We start from the raw sequence: 18,997 nt of genomic DNA, 5'->3' as shown, positions 1-18,997 counted from the left end.
TCTACATGCTGTAAATATCATGCATAGTGAAATGACTCACCCTTTAAAGGCAAATGCTCAATTTAAATCAAAGAACTCTTGACTTTTTTTTTCTTAAAGATAAGCAATAATTTATTTCTCTTTCATCTTCACAATTATCACATACTGCCCAGCTACATGACCAATGCCACTACATAACACAGGAGAATTGCCCACCTACACTTTACTTGGACAAATACAATTGCAATTTAGAGATTAAATGTACTGTACAATGTGTAGTTGGAAAAATGTCATTCTTATCTATACGATGGGATGTGGCATATGATTTACAAACAGATGCAATCTAAGATGTAAAACTTTAAAACTTGTTAAGCCAAGGACACAGTATAAAGCATTTTGTTTTGGTATTGTACTGTTACTAAAGTAGAAAAAAGAAAACTAGAGAAATAATTCCAGATCTTAACTTACAGGATATGTATTAGGTTAAGAAATTAATCGGCTTCTCCACTTTTTTTTTGTTTTGCTTTTCTTTTTCTTTTTTTTTTTCTACAAATGAATAATATGAATATATTGCAGGATAAAGAAAGACTGCCAGATAAAGAAGGTACCGTTATATGAAAAACAAATGAAAAATTACCAGGTCATTTTGCTTACAAAAAAGGTCAAACTATAAACAGTCACAAAATATATAAAAATGCCACATTGAACGAGGCAATCGTACTCTACCTAAACTGGTAGTATACTCTGAAAGAAGTTGCGTTCATACAGTAGTAACTGATAAAAAGGCATTGTGCACTCTTGTGCCATCTGGAGATTTTGCACCGTGTGTCATCAGTTCTTGGATTGTCATCCAGTTGTCCAAGATTTTCTTGTTTCTCTTTTTCATCATCTTTTTGTGACTCAGTTCAATAATGTTAATTTCCTTTTTGCCCTCGCTGCCACTCTGTGGACTTTCCTTAAGACACTCCAGCCTGCTCCTCATCATGAACTCCCGCCGCCTCCTCTGCTCCTTAGCTCGCACCAAATGCTGCTTCCGTTCTTCTTTGCTCCAGTAGCGACCCATCTTCATCTCACTCATCGTGTCATCATCTGTCGTCATTCCACTGCGCTCCTCTTTAATTTTTAAGGCACGTTCCTTCAGGATTCTGTCTCGAACTGGTCTCTTTGTGATGTACCTCGTCCCATCACTCCTTATTTTCACTTTCCATTCCATCTTGGGCTCTGCACACTTCTGCGAGTCTTTGCACATGCTCACCAGGCTGAGCTGGCTTTGGGCGTACTCCACAGCAGACTTCTGCTGGATCAGTTGCATATAACTTTGATAATGCTTTGCATGAGCAGGTATATTCCCATACCTGTAAGAAGAGCTGTGATATGGAGACAGGTAGGGAATGTGCTCGCTGCTCTGCTTTTCCTGGTCTGTGAATTTGCCACTTTCTGATGCCAGCACTGCATCCTCAGCAGCACTGTTTTGCTCAGTGGGTTTGGTTTTGGCTGAGGTTGTCTCCCTGTTACTTTGTCCTGAGGGTGGCTGATTAGCCACTATTGTGCTCCTCAGATTTTTCCTGTTGGTTATGCTGATCATCCTCTGGAGAGAGTTATCAGGGGATCGCTCCACAGTCAGCGGAGTGCTCCTGCAACTTTCGGCCGTGTTGTATGCACTGGAGCTGTCCTTGTCAGATTTCTCAGGGTGCTCCATGATGTCATCCAGTTTGCCTCTTTGTACGTCTATGCTGGTGTTGTAATTCCTGAACCCTTCGTCATGTAAAGCCCAAATGTCTCCATACTGATCCCTCACCTTTTGGAGCCGGTGAGCTTGCATAATATTCTGACATTCAAGTTCAATGTTCCTCAGTTCCTCATTCAGTAGCTGCAGCTCATGCTCCACTCCATCTTGGTCTCTTCTGTTGCACTCTATCGTGCTGCTCGAGTAATACAGGTCGTACTCCCCGTGGTTTCGAATCTTGCACTTCAGTTCCAACAGCTGTCGAAACCTTTCACATTCCTCCTCTGGGTTTCCTATGAAATCAGACTCAATGTATTCCCCAGACACAAAGCTTTCATTGCACTGGAGCTCAACACTTCCTAATGTGTCTTGGCTGTGGCCCAGCTCCCGTTTGCTCTGCAGGGTTGCGCTGTTCTGCTCCTCGGGTGCATTTTCTTGCTCCGAGCTCTCGTCATTACGCAAACTTTCATCTGTAGGTCCCACCCCACTGTCCTTCTCATGATTGTTGGATGATGAGGTCGCAGTGTCTGTAGTGCCGTCCTCCTCTTCATGTTTCTTTGGCTAAAAAAATGAGCAAACCAAAATAATTATCAAATGCTTATCAAATGCAGACCATACTACATGAGAATATTTTCCAGCTCTGCTTTGCTTAAACAGCTGGGATCTGATTTAAGCCAAGTTAAAACAGATCACTAAACAGCAGTCCTACTGCTCATAGCTTTTAAACGTTTCAGAGAGTCATGCTGTGGTGGCCATACTGAATGAAGTAGATGAATTACAGTACAAGTGACATATCTTCTAAAGTCCGGAAAGAAATATTTCCCTCTCTAGCTAAGCCATCTCTTTGCAGTGCTTAAAGATAATGATCACCAGATGGTGATGGTTTTTGATCCTGGATTATGGCCAGAGACTGGTGGAGCTGAAATCTTCTCAAACTTGGGAAAAAGCTTCAGTTCTGGTATCCCTTCAAAAAAATAGAGCAAGCAGCCAATCAAACAATGACTAGTACAATCTAAGAGGGTGCAAAAAGACTACTTTCACCAGTGGGGCTTTTGTTTTTTTAAGCAGTGAACTCCTTGTTTGCTCCGTGGAGACAGGCAGGGTTGAAGCCTGCAGAGGGCTAGCCTGTTCCACTACATCCTCCATGGCCCTCTGTCACACTTCTTGTTTTCAGTAGTCTTTTTCCGGAAGACTGTTAATTTTGAATTCTAGGATTTTGCTCAAGTAGACCTCTCTCTGTTGCATCCCTGGAGACCTCTTTTTGTTCCCTAGTTAGAGTTTATGCTCCTTAGAAATAAAAACAGCCTTTTACCATTATGCATAGAACAACAACGAGTGCTTGCCATGGGCATAATGTCAAGCTTTTAGGCTGTTGTTTTTTAATTCACACTCCACTCATTGTACCTCACCTATTTATATTCTCAGAGAATGTGAGATAATGCCTCTCTGAAGAGACAGATACTTTTTATTTTCCAAACTAGATAAGCAAAGAATTCCCCCCTATTCCCCGTCCAGAGCAATCATGCAGAGTGCAATTTATATGGCCTGTTCATCAACTAAGTGTACATAGTACCAACCAAACGCCGTTTCTCTTTTAGGAGGTATAATTGCATAATTATGTATAATGGTAGTAATAATCAAGGAAGAAAAAAGGTACAGTGCACCCAGTGAAAGGAAACAAACTCAGAGGCCACTGTCATAATTCCCTTTTTCTCTGCTTTGACAGACAGTAAACCAGGATGAAAATGCGTCTCCTGTCTCGTCCTTTCTCCTCTCTTCATGTGCACCTCATAATCACACACCCTTCATCTGGTTTCCTTTTTTCAGTTCTTCAGAAAAAATAATGGCCTAGCCTCAGAAAAACAAAAATAACCTCCACCCCCCAAATACAATGTAATAGTGGAATAAAATAAATATTGAAAAAAACCACACCACCAGGAGAATTCAGTGTCTGTGACAGGCCAGTTAAAAATTTCTGAAAAGATATTTTAGCAATTTGTTGTCAGACAAGACCTGCAAAGAAAGACTTCTCTTTAAAATCATAGCATACATTTTACACTCATCCTCTTGCACATACAACGTGCACAATAAATGTGTAATTTTTATGTACCTTTGTCAGCCATGCTGGCAATGTGCCAATTACTCTCTCTCTCTCTCTCCTGAAATGGGAAGAAACTCTCCTTTGAATTTAAATGTCATGGGACAGAATGTATTCAGTGTTATTCAAGGGATCATGCAAAGGTTCAAGGTTTCTCAATGTTGTAGGGTCAGAATTTTCTAGAATTTTCTAGAAACTAGATTTTAAAACTGCACGGGCCAAAGGCAAACTTTCATGAAAATTCTTCACGTTTTAAAAATTCAATGGTACTTATTTTCCCCACCTGAAATCCTTTCAGATCTTTCTACTTAGCCGCTTAAATAACAAGGGTATCTTGTCACAGGAAGAAGCAATATGAGTAGTACCAATAACACTCTAAATTACTCACTATTGTAGAATTGTTCTAGAATTATCATTTATCTATTATTTCTTTCCTCAGCTTACGCATTGCTGTGAAGGTGTATAAAGTATATGGGAAGATTTTTTATTACGGGTCATGTTATTTTTTTCCAAAGTGGCTGCAACACTTCAGTTCAGCAGTAGCTAGAGAAGTGGTGGGAATGTAATGTCTTCCCATATCACTTGTTTTTCAAGAGTTCCAAAGTGTCATATTTAACACAGAGAAAAAAACCCATGTCTAGAGAATTCTATGTGAAAACCAAGAGTAACCAGAAAGGAGAGTACCCCAACCAGCCAAGCGGCCAGGGCATTCACCAAGAATGCTGGAGATTTAAGTTTAATTTTGTACTTTTCTAGTTCACCTCCTCCAGGTGAGTGCCACTACATAAGCTATCCTGGCCCCTTCTTTCACCTGCTTTGGAGCTGCTCTGGCTTGTATTGACCTCCTCTGCCCCTAAACCTTTCAGTAGGGAAGTGACTCCAGTCTGGGTCACCTACACCGCACCCCGGCCACTGCACTGCGTAACCCATATTTCTCACTGCTCTGGAAAACATGTAACTACCAACAGGAGGGAGAACAGCTTCACCAGACCGTGGGAGGGCTGTGCTGCACAACAGCCAGCAATTGGGGGGCGCCTGCCCCAAATGCAGAGCTGCGTCCACACTAGCAAATGAGGAAGGTCAGGACCTGCTCACTGACCCTGAGCGTGGGTGATGTAGCACAACTTGCATCTATATGACTAAACCCATCTTACCCCCTAGAAAGGGCTTATCCATACTGCGTTAGCACTGTCATACAGCTCATGGGAGCTGAGCTCCGCGACGCTTCCTCTGATGTCTTCAGCATGGTGCGACACCACCAAAGCATATATTTGAGCACTTCTGAAAAATCCCTTAATATATTTATTTGTATAGGTGTTGAAACAGACTTTACAGTTTGGGCCCACATAATTAACACTTTCAGAATTAGCGACTCTTGTTTTCCACACCACATTTATCAACAATTTTAACTTTGCTCCTTCAACTTCCACTTGGTTTAGACTGAGTGAATGTAATACACTGCCATCTACTCAAGTTACACTATCCATAACAGAGAAGGGACAGGCATTCAAAGGATGTAACCAAAGCAGACTTTCCATCTTTCCGATCTAACAGAAATCAGATGGGTGGAACTGATTTCACCAAATGTTAAGTGTCTATAGTACAGGCACCTGAATGTCAGGTAGTCACTTTGGGTTCCCCTCCCTGTCAGGAAGAAACAAGTGCCTGTACAATCAGATTCTTCTCAACCTAAAGCAGGCATCCATATCACATTAAATCTTTACCCAGTATGTGGATACTTGCAGCTAGTTCAATTAAGAAAATGGAAAGTAATACAGATATTTATTGTACCGCATGTTTTTGACATATATTTTTTAAATAATCCACTGTGATTCAAGTAAGGTAGCCCCTGGCATTTCTGTCCTGCACTTGTCATCCTTGCCAGAGCTCCTAAACATATACAGACTGAGCAGTCTTTTACAACATAAGATTATTTTAATTTTATTTTGAAAGGTAGCAAGCCTAATTCCAAGTTATGTCCCTTCAGAAAAACAAGAGAGAGTCTCCAATTGTCAGTGCTTTGCTTTTGTCAGTGTTATCTATTATCTATTCCAAACAAAGTGTTTGTTTTCAAACAAAAGTTGTCACTCTCTTCTACAATTACTTCTGTTTGAAATACCAAAAGGCTCCTTAGGCCTCATCTTTGCAGTGAGAACTCAGATAATGAGAAGGCAAACCTGGTGATGCATACAATCAAGCAATAAATGAACCTCAAAAGATCCTGCATTTCAGCTCCAGCAAGCATTCATGCCTATAAAATGGCTAATCTTGCAGGAATCCAGGCACTGTTCTATTCTCATTTTACAACTTATGATGTATATTGGGACTCAAAACCCATGATGCTACTAAAGTTTGAAGGCAGTGAGATTCAGTTGAAGGTTTTAATAAACGTAGCAGCCGGGCTCTCTGGTCAGTCTCTGACAGTGAGAAGGAGACTGACCACAGTGAGAGGAATCCCCGGTGGCAGACTAACCGCGAGGTACTCCAGCCATGAGGGAAGACTGGGATTGATTTCAGTGGTGCACTAGGAGGGAAAACGCTCTTCTGCAAACAACGCTCTTCTTTTAAAGCAGGCCTCTCTCAAAAAAGAATTTCCCCCTAGATATTTTCTCTGTATCTCAGCTTTGAATGAACTAGAATGATTTTTTTTTATCCAATTCTTTCTCTTCTTAATAGGTTTTGATATATTCCATGATACCGATAAGAATTTCTGCATGGCAAATGTATGGTATTCTTCTGAAAGTTATCTCTGCTGCACAATGAACTGTGATGTTGTAAAGGGGAAGGAATACAATGAGTTATAAAAAAAAGGAGAATTACATCTTTCCTCGAGGTTTATTGGACTATTCTAAACAGAGAAGATACAATTCTTGATTGAATTCTATACAGCGGCTCAAAAACATACAGAAAAAGACACCACTATCTACTTGATTCTTCTATTACAAACTCTACCAAATTTCTCTGTGACAGCTCACACTAAATGTTAAAATGGCATTCTGTAAAACAGACTCGTATTTGGAAGGATATTCTGCTACAGTGTGCGTTCATTCCTGCAGCTCGCAAGATTCGTAATGACAGACAATTCTGAAGCCAGAAGACTGTGTTTTGGTTCACAAAAATCAAGGCTGGCGTTAGAGCGAAATCTCCATGGCCAACTGTGGAGCTTGAAGATACTGAGCTTGGCCACTGGCAGCTGCAACGAGAGCGGTTTCATTGCTCCAATGGATTATGTGATTCACCTCAGGAAACTGCTAGGTTTCCCAGCCTAACAAGGAGTAAAGAACCAGTTTTCTGACTTGCCGAGTCACTACAGAGAGTCTAGAGAGACAGCAGCTGTCACAAATTACTGACGCCCCATTACACGCCAAGCTGCATTTGGTTGATTCGATTACTCATCAGAAGGGCAAAGAAATGTCTGGCTGTCCTAGAATTACTTCAAGCAACCCAACGTCAGACACCGACACAGCACAAGTGACCATAATTTATTCAAGTGTAGCTCTCTTCTACAGTAATATAAAATCTCAATAGAGGAAAAAAACCCCCTGTCTTTAGCATAAGATCCCAATGGGGAATAAGCGATCTCAGTGGCTTCTGTGAAACCACTTCACAGAACACCATTGTTCAATAATTAACGCTATTCGCAACTCAAATTCAGTGAAAAAGCCAAAGCTTGACAAGAACTTGGGAGTGGAAGGTCACAATTGTCAAGTGATTTCAGAGTCCCCAACGCATCATGTGAGGGGCTAATAGGAATTTGTAGATAGACCTGCTCAAGAATTTCCTCCAGAAGCGGGGGTTTGTATGAAGATGTCATTGTGCAAAGGAAATTGCTTTGTGAAGAACAAGTGTTCTTTCTGACAAGAAATCCTTTGCTAGTCGAGATAAAATTTGTGGTTAAAAAAAACCAAACATGATGCCAAATATAATTTCAAAGTAGGTAGTTAGCAGTGCAGCAGTTAGCACATTTAACCTGAGAAACTGAGGCTTGGCTCACTGCCTGGAAAAGAGGGTCATAACTAAAGGGCCACTATAAATCCTGTTGCAAGGCTCTTCGCCTCTGACCCCAGAGTTATTCCACTTTGTGTAAATAATTAAATGCTTGTAAAATCAAGGATTTGTAATCTGATCTATCATATTTCAGATAATTGACTTAATTATTCTGTCAGTGTCTCTGTCCCAATGAATATTTAATTTATGTACAGTGAATAGCTTTAATAGGAGCTATCACCTACTCAATAGCCCAGCATCAAGGCTGGAGGGGAGGTGAGGAGGAAAAAGGCTAGATGCATGTTCAGGCCCCCAGTGTGGACCAGGCGGTGGGGTATTTGAAGCCAGGTCTCCCATTGGACAAAGAAGCTCCCTGATTTCCCAAAGAAGGAAGGCTCTCACAGTCTTTCTCCCTCTCTTCTCTTCAAAGAGAAATGCCTCAGGGTCTGCTTTCGAGCTATTCAGAATGGGGAAAAAACTGTAAGTCATAAATTTCTGTGGGTGGAAAAACAGTTTCTCCCCAGCTGCGCGTACACAGAAGCCAGCAGATGAAGTTGGATTTTATTTCCTTGGCTCCACACCGGTGTGCTTGCTGACAGATCATCTGATTCAGGTGTGGATAAGGTCACTTATGCCTTCCACAGTAAAGTACAACTGAGAAGACCCATCCTTTGATGAAGCTGGATGGCTGGGGGTGCACATGCATCTTTGCCACAGTCACGCTGCTTACAGCACATATGGGCAGATAGAAGTCGGGACAGCAGCAAGCTGAGACTACACTAACAATATGCTTATTTGTCTCCATTAACAAAACAAATGCTGAGCTGTGTGCTGTCGGTGTAAGAAAAATACACTTGTATTACCAAAACACCTGTTGTTTATTTTAAACACCTCTTCCATCTTGTTTTGCAAGCTCCCTGGTGCAAGGCCTGGCTCATACCTCACATGCATGCAAGAAGAGGGACGTCTGTCTCAACTTGGAGCTTTAGGTGCCACACCGATACAATTCATTATAAAAAAAAAAAGACATAAAATATAAGAATATAACCCCCAAACACTTCAGAATTGAAGAAGGAAAGCAATATTATTCAGAGAAAACAAGAAATCTGCACTTATTACAGCCTCCTAAATTGTTTGCTAACTTGTGATACTGGGCCTAAGCATCTATTGTTCTCCTTTTCTTTACCTACAGTGTGACACAGTTCACAGCATTTTAGAGACAGAATTCTATCAAAGCCTTTGACTCCATTTTACGGCATACCATTTCATTCCCTATTAATAAAAAAGTATGCCTAGCAAAATTTCAAATTATACGTTTAGTAGCAGTCCTACCTGCTCCACCTCGTTGGCTGTGTACTGCATCGCTTCATTATGCTGCTCTTCCAACATTTCCAAGTTTAACTCCTCTAAGAATTCATTCCTTTCATCATCCAGCCACCCTTCTTCCAGCTGCAAAGAATACATTAGTACATTATATTATGTTAGCAAGGACACATGCTAAAACAGGGTAAACCCAAATGGCAATGCTTGACTAGTTCTTTTTATCCTAATGATTCTCTTCAGAAAGCCAGGCGGTAGGAGTTCACATCTCAAAAAAAGAAGAAGAAAAAGAAGGATAAAAAAAATTGGACTCTTATGCCTTTTATCCTTTCTTGAAACAGTATGACTGATTTTCTCTCATAATGAAGGAGACGGCACAGCACAGACATTATTTCCTTTCAAAAGGTATGAAAGGCGCAGCGCATAATCCTGAAGCTGTCATGTTCATTACTGCCGAGAGCCCCCGCGCTGAAAGAGCGGCAACGTTACTAATAGGGCCAGGAGGCAACCGGGCTCTTTCCTCTAACAACCTCCGTCCCAGCGCTGTGCCCTGCTGCCGCCACCTCAATAGAAACCTTATGTTGCGTTTCTGTCACCCTTTTCTCATTGATCTTCCAGTAAACAAACAAACAGAAGAGGGTGACAGGAAGATGCGGTGATTTGAAGGGAGGTTATTTTTGTTCTCGCGGTGTGCCTGGAAGCAAGGCTTATCTGTTTGTTCGTTTTTTTTTCCCCAAGTGTAAAATAATACTTTGACATTTGGTGAAGACAGTGTTGCAGGAGGACAGGAGGGGATGCTATGTTTTCTGTCAAGTGAGTATATCCTCTTCCCACACCCACTTTGCACCCTTCACATCTTTCTAAACTGTTAAAATAGGCACCCCTGGCCTAAAATGCTATTTTTCCCATTTTGTTCATTGTGCACATACGTGCACGTGGCACACATCCATTTGTACCTGTAATCCCTTCCCGCATGGCACACTGCATCAAAAAGGAAAATACAGGTCAGTGGCGCTCCTGGCTATAAGGATGAGATCGTAGCAGGAAGAAACACTTATTGTTTTGTCACTGGTGAAGTAACCAGAGGAAGAAAGTGACAAAAAGATGCTAAAAGTCTCAGCATTAGAGAATTACAAGAGTACCCACTATTCATGTCCCAAGACAGCAAGAGCAATGTAACACAGGCCAACGTGTACAGCAGCAGAAGTACCACTGCCTCAAAGCTCTGGCCACAGATGCCAGTCAGGAAAGTTACACCAAATCAGCAAGTAGTAAGTTCAAAGCTACACAGGGAGTGACTGATGTTGTGTGATACTTCTAGCTGAATACCGGCAGGAAACCACTGTTTCCTTCACAAACTCTCATGTTTTTGCCCATGCCAAGGAACTCTTTACTTTTAGAAAGAACATAAGCCTTTCACCATTTCCCTTGGTGAAGCCAGCATCTAACGCATCTAACGGTTTGGGATTAGGGAGCCTTTTTTTCTTGAGGACATGTAATTTTTATGTTTGTCCTTAATGGGACTTTCAAACCATTCTCTGAAACATCTGGTACCGGCCACTAGTTTTGCTTACTTGTCTTGTTTGCTTTTTTTTTCCCCACAAGGAAAGCGTGAACACAGCTGCCTTCTACCATAAAGGACACCATTAATTTCTCTCATTTGAGGAATCTGCAGAGATGAACAAATCTGGCGGACAAAAAATGAATCTCACTTGGGCAAATTTGCTGGTTTGATTGTGGCAAACCCAGTACCGAACTAATGGGAATGCTTATGTTATGTTACAGTTTTTAGAATAAAAATAATATATGGCTTGGTATACATGTGCACCACATACACTGTGAGCACATACACGCGTGTGAATGCACACGCCTGTGCCATTTGTTTACATATTAAACAGGTTGTGCACTCCTCCAGCGCTCTGTTTCAAAACTTAATTATTCATTGGTATTCACTGCACAAATAAATGGTCAGAGAAGGTTTTTTTCCCTGTTACTGAATGAATGTGCTCAGCAGTCACCCTTCAAGACAGCAATACTGCTATTACCATTTTCTATCTAGAGATAAAAGCCTGCTTAATCCTGCTGTCTTTTACCAGAGTCAAAGCGACACAAATAGCAGAAATCAGTTTGAGGACAGCCTGATTTCTGACAGTATGCCTTTTCTTTAGTTTTGTATAAATATATTCTTAAAACACATAAATTAAACAAAAAAAAACCCCAACACCAAAGCCCCAAACCCAAACCAAAACACACTTTTATAATTTGAAAGGAGCACCCATATGGGAAGCTATATTGGTACAGCTAAGTAATTCCTTATCTCATATTGATATAACTTTTTCATGTTGCCCAGTCTAAACAAATACAGAGAATGAACTTTCCCCAGGCATGTATTTTGTAAGTGGGTGGGTTTCTGTTCCCTACTGAAAAACAAAATCTTAGAGAAAAATAGTAAGAAGACTATTGAAACAACTCTTTAAAAACTTCTACAACTTCTAGTGAGGGATACAATTTTGCAATATAAACTGACGTGTGGCATTTTTTGCTGTACTGTGTCACTAGTTTTATGGGAATTGTTTAGATTCCTGAAAAACATAAAGGAAATGAACGCTGAAATTGTGCATCTTTTATAACTACTGTACTCAAGTAGAGATTCCAAGTGGCACTGAATTACACTTACTCAATTTAATTTATACAGTGTATGCAGCTAGTGAGACTGAGAATATCAGATCAACAGCATGAGAGACAAATGGCAACATAACCAACTCTGAATTGTTGGCAGATGGAGAGAACAGTGACAATATAATGTCTTTTTGCTTTGCAATGGCCAATAAACAGAATATAAAGGGAAGTACTAACAGTACTCTTCTTCCTCTCTACCACTCTTTTAGTCTGATGATCAACCTAACATCTGCCCCCTGCAATGATATAAAAAATTCCTGTCAGGGCAAGATTCTTGGCATTGGCATAATTTTGTTTTTAAAGCCACAGAAATGTTTCTAAAAGCTTTTGAAAATGTACCTCCCAAGATACAATTTGTAATGTACAAGCAGGTTTTTGTGACCAGGTTGCTTTGAAAACAATTAGATCCAGGTCTGCTGAATGGTATTGTAGTGGAAGTTCCATAATTGGTACATAAATGAACAATTTACATGCCTACTTATAAGTGCATAAGATAAAAAGAGCCATCACCAATGACCAACCACAGCTTTGTGTAAGTTCATATATATGACTGAGATAAGCATGGGAAATTTATCCCCAGAACAAATAAGAATCACCTAGTGAGCAATACATAGTTTTCAAGTTCTACTTCATATTTTACTAATATGATATTAGTGCTGTCACCTTTATTTGTATACCTGCTTACTCTGTTTGACGGAAAGGAATTGCTCAGTTTGGGGAAAACAAACCCTAGTAATATCATGTTAATTTCTTTGTTGGCTAAACAGGGGCAAAGCTCTGCAATTATCTGTTTCCTCCTTTCGTCAGGAACTTGGGCATTCCTATTTCTCAGCAGTTCATTAGTTACAGTGACAATGAATGTATGGTATAACCCGGGTTCTGGCTCAGTGCACCTATTTAGTCTAACCTGCATCTCCGGTCTTGCGACCAGCAACACAATTTTCTTGCATTCTTCGCTGGAGAGCAATGCCACTGCCTCTTCCCGATTCTGGACATCTTGGCCATTTATCTAGAAAACAAATGAAAGTGGCACATTAGTTTCTACTTCCACAAAGCAACACACAATAAAGGGCAGATATCAGCTCATTTGTGCTGAATGTATGGACAATGAAACTCGCGCAACGGGCTCATCTTCAGCCCCTCAGTGGTAAGTGCCTTCACTCAATTACGCGCTTACTGTAAGAGCTGTATCGATCGTTGAAGGATGGCGGACATCAGAGGAAGCAGTTATGTTCATAAATGTCCAACCTGCGCCCTGGTAACATACATCTAGCAACACAATTAACCAGCCCCTGACAGGTGACGTTCATCTTTCTCCGTTCAGAGTAATGGAAGTGTCACTCTGAGATAATAGTGCTGGTGGAAGCAAGACTAGTAATGCTACAGCTGAAATCAGTCACACTGTATGCTGGTAGAGAGCCAATTAGAGAGCTACAGTATTATCTCTCACCAGGCAATACTTACAGGCCACCGCTTATTGCTGCTCCATTTAATCATTTCATATTTGTGTGGACAGCTTAGTATCCAGAACCACACAAAACATATGTATCCCCCTTACAAGGGGATAATCAAAATAAAAGCTGTTCTCTGTCGAGAACGTGCTTTTCTCGCTACCTTTCTTCTATTCTGCCACCTCATTAAAACAGCCACGTCCATGACTACACGGTAACAAACGCATTTTGCATTGCCCAAAACCCTTTATTGAAGGAATCAAATAGAAATCTTATTTTCCATGCATATTTGCTTTTGTCCAATTCACAGCACAAGAGCTGGATTATTCTCATTGTGGCAACAAAAAAACCAACCAACTTGGTCTATTTGAAAATGCGTGAAAACAAAACTGGAAGAGAGAAGGATCTGAATATTTGGGGGAAATAAAATCTCTTAAGGGTTTGAATTCAAAGCAGCAGAAACTTCCTGGTCGAAAAGTAAAGAGAAAGTTGCATTTCTGCACGTAAGTTTGGCCTGAAGGCCTTGGCTCAAAAAGACAGCTTTAATTCAGATTAAAGAAAAACCCAGTGTACCCTGATCACCTGACTGGCAATGCGTAAAATGCTGGACACCCTTCAAAGCTTACACGAAGGGATAGCTGTGGTCTGAGGCAGACCAGGCAACCACGTGGTAACACAGAGCTTCCCTAACCCAAAAAGTAGAGATGCAGACACAGCGGTTCAGGAGCAGATCTCCAGCTTGTGGAAAACACCCCCGGCCACAGTGGCTACTCCGGTGATTCCTTTCAGCCCAACAACGGCCCCTCGCAGCCCTGCTGGCCCCGCACAGCCTGGAGGTGCCCACCCCACAGCGGCTGCACCATCGTGGGGGACGAGCAGGACTTCAGCCTGCCCCACGGCACCTCACGTACACGGACAGCACTTGTCTGCCTGGAGGCTCCCAGCTAAAACTAGTAGAAGTTTAGGCAAGTCTTACGAGGACTGTCCTTATAAAACCTTTCCCTTGACTTCGTAACATTTCATGTAAAATACTCAGGCTGTTCTCAGATGCTTATGGAGACTGTAAAGGTGACAGGAGAGGTGTGAGGTTTGTGAGAATGTGAAGGGGACAGTTTCAGCCTCAAAAACATGAGGAAATCTGATGTAGTTTTGGGAGAAATACACAAAACAGAGGGTCCCTCCCAGCCTTAATGAATGCCATCCACTGCCCACAGAAAAACGTGCCCATGCTCAAGGATCCAGCTCTCTCCCAGCCTCACTGTAATCCCCCTGTAATGGCACTGTCACCTTCTATTTCTCTGAGTTATCTCATCAATAAGAGTAGATAGAGGGTCAATGTGTTTTCAGATATTAAAGTAAACCCCACATAACTCTCTGGGTGTTAACTTTAATGATCAAACTCATAGCCATATATCAGCACTGACATTAAAGTAATGCTTCAGTCTACAAGACGATGGCAGAATTACCTATGCTTTTCTCTCTCCCACAGAGTCTTTACTCACAATTGAAATTAATTTCATTAGGAACTGGAGAACGTTTGCTTGAATTGCTGTTGGCTCTCCACCCAGAAATTTTAGAAAGCAAGGAAAGGAGCAGAAAATGAATCTACCCTCTATTTCTGTATTTTGAAAGGCACACAGTAGAAATTAAAGTTGTTTCAACTTGGTCAAAGATTTTTTTCCCCCTGATTTTTGAAAGTTAAAAAACCCCATTATATCCTGTTTGCTTTCTTCAGTAGGCATTTTGTAGAAACATGCAGAAGACAGTGCACTGACTTTTCCACTTGTAGCTGTACCCCGTGATGTGGTCCCATCACCCCAGGTCCCACCAAGGAGCTCACTGCCCCTGCACTGTGGTGTCTGTGTCTTCTTCGGGGGAGGATACCATCCGTCCTCTGAATGTTTTCACATTCCCAACCACAAAGAGAATAAATTAGAAGCCCCTGAGTGAGCCCTGACATTAAAATGTAACTTATAATTTCCGCTCCAAAAAATGGGCCACTTTGGTAAGCCAGCTCACAGACTTTGTTGTGTCGGCTAGACTCCAAAGCTGATACCAGGGTAAGAGAGATACAGTGACAGGTTTCAGCAACAACATTTTCGGCAGAAATGAAAACACTGGAGGGAAGGAACAGCCTGATCTTGTGATAACATGAAAGCTCACTTGCCTAAATTAATGAAGGGTAATTAGGGAACTGGTTACAGAAAAGTGACTTGTCATCACCAGGAGCTACTTCTGGGGCTTCAGTAAAAAAAAAGGTGAAAATACAAGGCAAATCAACTGGGATCCAGAACTAAAATGCTCCAGTACAGCAAAGAGTTTCCAGCCTACTGGCACTACTGCCAGTTGAAAATGGAAACCCACTGCCATTCTAGCTACTTCCCTCCCTGCACAGGTACACTGCCCTCCTCCACAGCCAGCAGCCGGCCACCCTTGCCTATCACTGGGGCAGCTCCTTAAATGAGCAGATCAACAGAAATGAAGTGGGAAAAAAAAAAGCCAAGATGGTGGATTAGAAAAGAACTCAGAAAATCGATGTTTTATTGGTGGAGGAAAGAAAATAGTAACAAAAGCCTAATGAATCCCTCCCTCAAGTACATTCAGGATCATCCTTCACTAACAGCACATCTTTTGTATGAAAACTCTTACCATCTACGCTCAGCACAAGTGAGTTTTACCCAAATTTATGTGATCGCTGAATGAGCATCAAGTCTCTGACACCCATATTTATGTCTGCAGGATCCCTGTTTAGAAAGTGACACCGAGATGAACATAGGGGAAATGAGATTTGCTAATAAATATGGCAAAAAAAGACATGGGACATAAGGGCATGAGCCAGAACGAGTTTGTCATTCTCATTTTTCAGTACACAGACTCTAGCTCCCAGCTATTGTGTTAAAAAACCGACAGACATGGATTTTCTCATCGATCACTGTAACAAAGAGAACTACCTTCCCTCATTAATAGTCCACAGAGAAGACAGCACCATGCGTTTGTCTGAAGAAAGAGTTTAAGGAAGAGTCTATTGTCACATACTTGCAAAATGCGGTCTCCTTCACGGATCCGGCCATCTCTGGCAGCGATGCTGTTTGGATCCACCTGCACAGGACAATATCCAGTAACTGAACATGGAAAGATTTTTACCGGAAATGCTAACAGCTGCACAATTTGAAAAAGTGGTATTTTTACTCTGTACAGAGGCAATCTGAAGTTTCCTTTACAGTCATATGAACTCAACAGTTCTATAAATAATCGTATAAGCTTCTTTCAGATAAAAGCCTACAGACAGAAAGGGTTGGGAGCATATGATTTTCAGATAATAATTTCCTATGCCATCGTCAGGCATTAACCTTCAGCTGTCAGAGCGCTAAGAGTTAATGACAAAGTCCCTCTTCTCTGGAAGTTCTCCACGGACTGAGGTGCTTCTGCAGCAGTTGATACCTTCATACAAATGGGCCAGTCTTTGGGAAAAGAGCAGGTTTATTTTTCTTTCATGGAAACCTTTACTATTAAATGATTACCTCAGTTATCAATCTGTTATTTCTGCTGGAATTTTGCAGCTCATGAGGAAACAGCAAAAATCCCCAAAGGATCTATATTGTATAGATCACTCACAGATTCTGTATATCGTTCCTGATCTGAGTCAGTTAATTTTAAGTTATTTTAACCTAAACAGATGTTTAGGGCTCCATTAACTGTTTATCAAAGTCACTATAGCTCATCCCTGAGCAATGACCTACTGTTCATTGCAGGGCAATTCAATCTATCACCTTTCACTTGATGGTTATCTTAAATCATTTATTCTGCCTCGTCATGCCATAAGCTATTTTTTCAAACCAAACATCTGAGTTGAGCATTTGGTTTCCAAGTTACATCCTCCACAGCTGTTAGATATTACTTTCTTCTTGTGCATTGTCGTAGAAAAAAAATGAATCTGAAGTGCTTAATCAAGTACAAAAGACAATATAATTACATTCACTTTAAAAGGTCTGAGAAATGTATACCATGTAGGAAAAATAGCACATTTCAGATATAATCCTAGAGTGTATTAAGAGATTCCTGCACTTTTTTTTTTTATCCTCACAGGGTCAAACAGACTTTAACAGCAGTGCTTATACAACTGGTGGAAGACTTATTCTTGGGTAGTTTTATATTAATTCCTCATTCTTGTTTCAAGGCTGTGCTTTTCAGCTTGTTTGACATTGCTGCTGGCCTGTGAATGTGCCACCTTGCCTTCATCCTTGTTCACTCATATGTAAGAGAATTCTCTGTACTCATCCTCTCTGCCCAGGAGCTTCACTCAGAATTTAGAATGACAGAATCATAGGATACCTCGAGTTGGAAGGGACCCATAAGGATCATCGAGTCCAACTCCCTGCTCCTCGCAGGACTACCTAAAACTACTCTATGACTAAGAGCGTCGTCCAGACACTCCCTGAACTCTGCCAGACTTGGTGCCGTGACCTCTTCCCTGGGGAGCCTGTTCCCGTGACTGACCACCCACTCAGTGAGGAACCTTTTCCTAATGTCCAAATTTGGTTCAACATGTCACAAAAGCGACAAATTGGGAACACAGTTCATGCAGGACATTCACCAGTGAGCCCGCACTCACCAGTGACCTTGGCCTCACAAGAGCTCTGGTTTATCTAGAAAAACAACCCTCTTTGAATGGCTGGAGACTCAAAGGGGGCTTGTGTGCCTGGAAGTCTTGTGGACTGACCCCGTGAAACACTAACATCCTGGATATGTGCTGGATGCTGTGTTTTCCTGGTGAAGCCAATGAAAACCTGAGGGTTCATCCCATCTCAGCATTCAGTATTCTATTTTTTGTCTGGCAAAAAAAAATACTATTAGTCTTTCCAACATATTTCTTTCCCAAACTACTCTCTCCACCCACCTGTGGTATTTCTGTGTGTACCAAAATTGTAACCAACCCACAAATAATAAAATAATGATTATCCACTGCCATGGCTACCAAGGCTGTGGCAGGAGAAGAACGCAAGCAGGGTGTGGAGCACACGCTTTTCTCCTTAAGAACCCTGCTTGATTTCCACCATAGGGGAAGATTTATTTCAAAATTCAGACCATGCTCAGACTGCTTTGTACCTCTCTAACTATGATGTTGTAGTTAAAAGCATTCACATTAAAGAAACTCACTAGTCATAATTACACTACTTGAGCAACATAATTTAAACTGATAATCTAAATGAATTGGAAGTGACAACGTGCTGGCTGATGCCCGACACTTCTGCACTCTGGTCTCGGAGCACTTGCTCTTAACATTCCCTGGTACGTTCAGTCCTCCACCACCAGTATCTCCCACGCTCCTCCCCGCTGCCATGTCCTTACCTCGCTGACATAGATCCCCGTGTCCTCTTCATCATCGGTTCTGTAACAGACAGTCAGCCCCAGCTTCTCCTGGCTGCTAATGCGGCACAGCTCCACCTCCTACAAGAAAACACACAGGCTCAAGTGGTGGCTTTTGATAAGGGTGGAAAAAATGGTGTAGCGCAAGGGAGCACCAAGCCGCTGACAAACTCGTACTGTAGGACATACTCACATTCATACTGTATGACCTGCTCATACTGCCCAGGCTCAAGACAGTATTTTGTGTGCATCTTTAAGGGGGAAAATATTTTGTGAATTAAGATGGAAATCCCAATATATTGCAGGTTGAAGCTATACAGAAACAGTTCAGTAGGACATGCTGAACTTTGAGAAATACAGCTGTACATCAATTTTGCAGTTTTTTTGCTT

General features: G+C 41.4%; 1 protein-coding gene across 2 annotated transcripts in view; it reads right to left on the bottom strand.

Annotated features, from left to right (window-relative positions):
- Positions 1-525: 525 nt before the first annotated feature.
- Positions 526-18,997, bottom strand: part of PDZRN4 (PDZ domain containing ring finger 4) — a 248,818-nt gene continuing 230,346 nt past the window's right edge. For both annotated transcript variants that reach the window (XM_074563864.1, XM_074563950.1), the window contains 5 exons: positions 18,590-18,688; positions 16,277-16,339; positions 12,697-12,798; positions 9,123-9,239; positions 526-2,266 (listed from right to left, as the gene is read on the bottom strand). In XM_074563864.1, coding sequence (XP_074419965.1) covers positions 740-2,266; positions 9,123-9,239; positions 12,697-12,798; positions 16,277-16,339; positions 18,590-18,688 — 1,908 coding nt within the window. In that variant the 3' untranslated portion in view covers positions 526-739. The remainder of the gene's footprint in view (positions 2,267-9,122; positions 9,240-12,696; positions 12,799-16,276; positions 16,340-18,589; positions 18,689-18,997) is intronic.

The sequence above is a fragment of the Larus michahellis genome, chromosome 1 (assembly GCF_964199755.1).
Source record: "Larus michahellis chromosome 1, bLarMic1.1, whole genome shotgun sequence".
Lineage (NCBI taxonomy): Eukaryota > Metazoa > Chordata > Aves > Charadriiformes > Laridae > Larus > Larus michahellis.
Note: the sequence above shows the minus strand (reverse complement) of the source record. Positions and strands in the feature narration are given on the sequence as shown.